Source organism: Danio rerio, chromosome 14 (assembly GCF_049306965.1).
Source record: "Danio rerio strain Tuebingen ecotype United States chromosome 14, GRCz12tu, whole genome shotgun sequence".
NCBI classification, from domain to species: Eukaryota; Metazoa; Chordata; class Actinopteri; order Cypriniformes; family Danionidae; genus Danio; species Danio rerio.
Window position 1 is genome coordinate 56,297,501 of NC_133189.1, and position 7,522 is coordinate 56,305,022.

The 7,522-nt window shown below is 35.9% G+C and overlaps 1 protein-coding gene across 1 annotated transcript in view; it reads left to right on the forward strand.

The window, feature by feature from the left end:
* pdlim7 (PDZ and LIM domain 7) overlaps window positions 1-2,242 on the forward strand; it is a 120,982-nt gene extending 118,740 nt beyond the window's left edge. Inside the window, exon 11 of the mRNA NM_200840.2 lies at window positions 634-2,242. Coding sequence (NP_957134.2) covers window positions 634-720 — 87 coding nt within the window. The 3' untranslated portion in view covers window positions 721-2,242. The remainder of the gene's footprint in view (window positions 1-633) is intronic.
* Window positions 2,243-7,522: the final 5,280 nt, after the last annotated feature.

The window sequence follows — 7,522 nt, forward strand, 5'->3', positions numbered from 1 at the left end:
TCACCACAGCGGAATGAACTGCCAACAATTCCAGCATATGTTTTACGCAGCGCATGCCCTTCCAGCCATTCACACAAACTACAGCCAATTTAGTTTATCCAATTCCCCCATAGCGCATGTGTTTGGACTGTTGGGGAAACCGAAGCACCCTGAGGAAACCCACGCCAACACGGGGAGAACATGCAAACTCCACACAGAATGCCAACTGACCCAGCCGGGACTCAAACCAGCGACCTGTGAGGCCAAAGTGCTAACCACTGAGCCACCGTGTCACCCCATTCCCTTGTCTTCTGTATATTATCAACCTCAATAACCATAACCTGAAGAGCCGGTTCTGTCACATTTATGGGTCCCCTTGAAAGATTTCCGCTGTGTTTCTCTGCTATTTGCATGCATTGTGAGAAATTGCTGCGCGTAATCGTAATGTGTTTGCGTTGTGAGGATTTGCAGCACGTGTGCTGTCAAAACAACGAAGATCTTTTCTTAATTGCTGCTGTTTCCTGTAACTGCACGTGTTTTCTGCGATTGCATGGTCTTAAGCTCTCTCTCAGCCATCGTACATTTATAGTCATTACCATACCAAGTCTCTCCATGTTGACAGAAGTGTCTATGTTGTGTTTGTGATCACCTCAGATCTGTCAGATTAATCTGGAGGGAAAGACGTTTTACTCGAAGAAGGACAAGCCACTGTGTAAAAGCCATGCGTTCTCCCCGCTGTGAAAACTCCAGCGGCTGGCAGACTGATGGAGGGATGGATGGAGGGATATTTCTGCAGCGTTTACTCAGTATGTGTCACTCAGAACTGCTCCCAGATCAGTGTTAGCTGTTAGCATGCCAGTCATTCAGCTGGAGGAACAGCTTATGAACTCTTATAAGCAGCAGATGACACAATGGTGAAGCAGGAGTGAGTGTTTTAGCTGCGCCTGCACTTAGACAACATTTGTGCTTATTTCTGGTTTATTTTAAGATTCGTCATGAGTGAATCTCACAAAAACAAAAAGCTCACTTTATATTGGATAAGGAAAATTCCTTTGGCATATTTTGGGACTTGCTTTCCATGGTGGTTGAGCCCGTCTTTGTTTTTTAGTGTCTTTTGTAATTCATAAATTGATCAAATTGTAATTTTATGTCATGATGGTGTTGGCTTGCATTGCAAAATAAAATAATATTAAATAAAAAAAATACTAATTAAATAAATAAACAATTAAATAAAATAGATTGAATAGATTAAATAAATGAGTAAATATTGTTTTCATCATAATAAACTAAATATTGCAACACAGAGTTTATTGTGTTAATAATAAAAATTATGCATAAAAAAAGGGAAAAATTGTGAAAATGTTAGTTTTCCAGACCAGGAATGAAGAAACGCTGTAATATATGTATTTTATATTGTTTGTCGTTAATAAAAATAGTCATATTAACCTTAACACTTTACAATAAGGTTAATTCATTAATGCTACTTAATATATTTATTAACATGAACTAACAATAAACAATACATTTATTACAGTGTTTAATCATCTTTGTTAACATTAATGAAAATAAAGTCGCTTTTTGTTCGTTGTTAACTCTCATTACATTAAGTACAACGATGCATTACTAAATGTTGAGGTGTAGTTAATGAATATTGTTGATTATTACATTATATGCATAATTGTTGTGAAGTATGACTTTTATTTTTAACAGAATGAACGCCTGTTTGCATCAAAAATAATGTTTTAAGTCATTTAAGCAGTAACACAAATTTAATTATATAATTATATAATTTGTAGAATAATACTACACAGATGATTCTACGTTTATCTTTTGATTTGGTATGAAATGGGCTTGTTTTAGTCTTTTGTGAGATTCACTCGTCTCAGATCTACAGTCCAGTCTGGAATTATTCATTCCCGGGCACACTCTGACTTTATAATCAAGTTTATTTAGTTTTTAATTAAATATAAATAAAAGCTGAGAAATATGTTTGGTAACACTTTAGAATACCGATCCATTAGTTCATGTATTTACTGACAATAACAAACAGTTACTAACATTTATTAGGGATTAATTCATCTTTGTTAATGTTGTTAAGAGTGTTCATGTGAGTTAATGCAATAACTAATGGACCGTTATTATAAAGTGTTTTTCCACAGTGATGCCTCTTGTGCATCATATTCTTATCTTTTGGAAGACGCCTGTGTCATTTCCGGTTAAAAAGCAACACTGGTTCTGGTTGAATGAAAGTAACTTTAATTCAGATTTTGCAGGAGTTTGAGTCATTTTGGTCTTTATATATTGATCCCAAAACTTGTGTTTAAAATGTGTAACGCTGCATTAAAATGTGACTGTACCATGAATCTACAATCCATTCACTGAATCAGTCCTGCTCTGATCTCTTCTCCTCCCTTTTTTCTTTTCTTCCTTTCATTTTTTCCTTTCCTTTTTTCTTTTTTGCAATTTTTTCCGTTTCTTTTTGTCTTTTTCCTTTTTTATTCTTTTTCTTTTTTATTCTTTTTCTTTTTTCTTTTTTCTTTTTTCTAAATTTTTTTTTCTTTTTCTTTTTATTCCTTTTCATTTCTTTTTTTTCTTTTCTTTTCTTTATTCTTTTCTATTTCTTTTTTTCTACATTTTCTTTTTATTCTTTTTCTTTTTCCTTTCCTTTTTTTCTTTTTATTCTTTTATTTCTTTTTTCTTTTGTTTCTTTTTCTTCTACTTTTTCTTTTTATTCATTTTCTGTTCCTTTTTTTCCTTTATTTTTTCTTTTTTTTTCTTTTTTCAGTTTTCGTTTTCTTTTTTCCTTTTCTTGTTATTTTTCTTTCTCCTTTTCCCTATTGGTCACACTTTATTTTGATGGTCTGTTTGGTGAATTTAAGTTACATTGCATCAACAAGCCAAATAATTCCCATTAGATTATAAGTAGACTGTCAGGTTGGGGGGTTTGAGTTAGTGTAAGTTGACATGGACCCGCAAAGTTACTTATAGTCAGTTAAATAACTGTTGAAGGAGCAGAATCAGCAGATATTAAGCAGACAGTCTACTAATACTCAAATGAACCATCAAAATTAAGAGCCACCTTTTTTGTTATTATTTTCTTATAATTTTTTATATAATTTCTTTTTCTTTTTCTCCCTTTTCCCTTTCCTGTTTTCATTTTTTGTATTTCTTTTTCTTCTGTTTTTTTTATTTTCTTGTTTTTTTCTTTCATCATTTTTTTCTTTTATTTTCCTTTTCTTGTTTTTTTCTTTTCATATTCTTCTTTTTTCTTTATTCTTTTTATTCTTTTCGCCTTTTTCTCTTCTTCTTCTTCTACTCCTTCTCCTTCTCCTCCTCCTCTGCCGGTATCTTAAAGTGCTCCTCAATCCTCCAGACGCTGTTCAGCTCTAGTTTTCCGCTCGGCCTGATTTGCAGTGCAGTGCCGGGGTACTTAAGGTAATGTCCAACCACAGAGGAATAAAAGGCCCCTGGCAGCTCCGCTCTAATCCATTAGCACTGATTGCATGCATTTCATCCTGAGCCGAGCGCTGGACTGGACATGCATTCAATGCTAAACACGCCACATTCATCTGCACTAATCAGACAGCTGCTCTAATTAAGGACAAACTGCTGGTGCAAATGTGTGTGTGTGTGTGTGTTTGTGTTCTGTCTTATTTAAAGCCCTTTCTGTTTGCTCGAACGTATTTGATTGTGGATTGCATTAATATGTGCATAGTCTTATGTGGGCCAGTGTTCAACACTTCTTATCGCAGTCAGAGGAAACTCAACACTCCAGTATCCTGCTCTTAGGAAGAGAGAGATTATATATAGATGTATGTGAGGTAACCGCTCCATTTTTGTACTTGTTTTTTGTATTGATGATGTGTTCTGTATCAACTATCAAGTGCCTTTTTTATAGCTTTGCTGTCTTTAACTATTGTGTGTCAAACTGCTGTATTCTTGTGCATTTTCTCCAGTTTTTGTATGTCAGATGAGAAATTGCGCTGGAGACATTTAGTCAATAAATCACCTGCAGTCACTGCAGTCCATTGATTTTCTGCATGTTTCTGGACTTGAATTAAAACGCTCGATGTTGTGCATTTCACTTGCATATAACAGTTTGATATGCAGCACTTTTTGAGACACAATTGAGTTTTAATTAAAGCTCATACAGTATGGTGATAAGATATGTGGGAGGGGAAATGTATGAATGTTTTTGCATTCGTTTCCAGCCACAGTATTAAAGGTGCAGTAAGTAAATGCTATCCTTTAGCACAGTAGTTCTCAAACTTTTCTCACCAAGTACCACCATAATGACCAGTGTTGAAATACAGTAGTGTAGCAGGCTTAATTAAGCAGCTACAGCACTGCACGGTTAAAAAAACAGGCAGATTAATTACTATTATTAAGAATATGTATTAATTCAATTCTGCTTTATTTGCATAGCGCTTTTACAATGTAGATTGTATCCAAGCTGCTTCAGATAGAAGATCACAGTAAATTGAAAACAGTGTTGTTCAGTTTTCAGTGTTGAAGTTCAGTTTAAACCAGTTCAGTGTGGTTAATATTCCCCACTGAGAGTCCAAACACTGAAGAGCAAATCCATCGATGCGCAGCTCTACAGATCCCGAACCATGCAAGCCAGTGGCGACAGTGGCGAGGAAAAAACTTCACCTATTGGCGAAAGTGAAGAATTAGAGAACCCAGGCTCGGTTGGGCTCGACCATTTCTCCACCGGCCAATCGTCTTGTGCAGAGCTGCAGTCTAGGCGCTGGAGGCTGGAGAATGCTGGACGTCAGTGAAGACTCGTCTGTCCCTGGAGCGTCAGAGGAATCAGTCTCATGTTCTCCACTCCTCCCTGACCACCGCAGTAGCTGCTCAGGATACGGCCTGGTCCAGGATTATGGAAACCTTGGGATATTATTGTCAGCCAATTTAAACATTATAAATAGTTTGAACATTAACTGTGTTTGAGGACAAAAACAAAGCAAAAAACTTCTTCGTTTAAATAAGAATGTGCTCTCAAAAGTTAATTAAAAATGGTAAAAAGTAAAAAAAATACTGCTGTACTTGTAAATTATTAATGTGTAGTAGCCTATTTATCAAAACTTGACAACGTTCCTTGCTTGGACCTTATAAATATATGCTATGTTATAAATATATGTATATATATATACACAAACACACACACACACGAGTGATTAACTGCATACTGTGCTTGACCAATTCATGTGTGGTGTTTCTGTGATTTGGTGCCAATGAGATCACTTTTTACGTCCTTTGCAAGGTGACCAATCCTGTCAGAAATGACTGTCTGTCGAGAGTGAAGCGCTAAAAAACAAAGGAGAAACCGGAGAAAAACAGCAGCAACAGCAACAAACTGCCATGTTTAACTATTATCATCACCTTCTGGACTATTATGAACTCAGAATGATGGAGTTACTCTCTAACAGAGCTTACATGTGCTGCTGAAGATCACAGACATCGATGAGAGGTTTGCCATGACTGTGGGCTCTATGGTGGTGTTGTTTATGAACCTAAATAAGGACTAAATGTCTGTTGTGTGTAGTTTATCTGTAATTGGTAACATATCAGAGACTGTAATGGTCTGTATATGTTTTATATATATATATATATATATATATATATATATATATATATATATATATATATATATATATATATATATATATATATATATATACAGTTGAAGTCAGAATTATTAGCCCCCTTTTAATTTTTTTTTTCTCTTTTAAATATTACCAAAATGATTTTTAACAGAGCAAGGAAATTTTCACAGTATGTCTGATAATATTTTTTCTTCTGGAGAAAGTCTTATTTGTTTTATTTCGGCTAGAATGAAAGCAATTATTAATTTTTTAAAACCCATTTTTGGGACAAAATTATTAGCCCCTTTAAGCAATTTTTTTCCCCGACAATCTACAGAACAAACCATCGTTATACAATAACTTGCCTAATTACCCTAACCTGCCTAGTTCACCTTATTAACTTAGTTAAGCCTTTAAATGTCACTTTAAGCTGTATAGAAGTATCTTGAAAAATATCAAGTAAAATATTATTTACTGTCATCATGGCAAAGATAAAATAAATCAGTTATTAGACTTAAGTTTTTAAAACTATTATGCTAAGAAATGTGCTGAAACAATCTCCCCTCCATTACACAGAAATTGGGGAAAAAAATAAACAGGGGCGCTAATAATTCAGGGGGGCTAATAATTCTGACTTCAACTGTATATGTATATGTTTATATATATGTATATGTTTATATATATATATATATATATATATATATATATATATATATATATATATATATATATATAAATACTCATTTATTTATTTATTTTATATAACTGCAGACGTTACAGTAGGCTATCATTGATCTGCAGTTACAATCAAATCATAATAATATATAATGCCAATAATAATAATGCCAAATTAGTCGGACTACTTGTTCTTCTGCCTGCTAAGTCATGTGCGCAATATGGCACTATACAACTGTGCAGATCACTCTATCTAGTCACTCAGTCCGCTGGCCTGGCACATGCGAAGTTTTATACGGAGCTACTTCACTTCCATAAACTCAAACGATGCAGTTTGTCGCACATGTAACAAAACAGTGAGCTAATACCGCAAACCTAATCAAACATCTACTTAGATAACACAATATGACAACGTCATGACTAGGCGGTCAGAAGAGGAGGAAAGGAGAGGTACAGGTGCTGCTAGGGTGAGACAGACATCGCTTTCAGAGTCCTTAGGAGCAGCAGGCACCATCCAGGTACAGAGGGAGAAAATGGGGCGACATGGATGTATTAAGGCTGATTTATACTTCTGCATCAAACACACGCGTATGCTACGGCGCAGCCCACGCGTCGACGCATAGCCCTATGCCTTGGCCGTCGTCGTCGAAGACGTGCACCTCTCAAAAAATGTAACTACACGTCGCAACGACGCATAGAGCAAGCTCTGTGATTGGTTGGCTTGATATCACTGATGAGTCTGGGCGGGACCGAGAGTCGCGCGAGCCTGATAGAGCGATTGTTTACAAGTGTGGAGTCCCGTGAAGGAGCTCCGGATGGAAAGTTTTGTTTTGTGTTTACCTCATAGTTAAAGTTGTTGCACGTCCGCCAGTTCCTGCCTCAAAAAGAGCGAGTTTGAGCCACTTGTACATTCAGGAAGTGTTCAGAAAAAACAAAACATCAGCGAAGAAACTCGACACAGAGGAACATTAACACCTCACTGCCCACTAGTGTTTCGGAATTGTTAATGCAGACCAACAGAGACAGTGCGCAGAAGTATAAATGCACAGCTACGTGAGTTGCATGTGCCGTGGGTTACGCCGGTCACTTCACGCAGAAGAATAAACCAGATAATCGATAAAACAACGAAAAAATGTTCAAAACACTTTCATGGGAACCAGATTAACATGCCACTAAATGTAGAGGTGTGAACGTGTTATGTTCAGGGCAGGCGTTTTAAGATATACATGCTCAGATGCTGTCAATAAATATGTAGGTTTTTGTATGATAATTCCTCATCA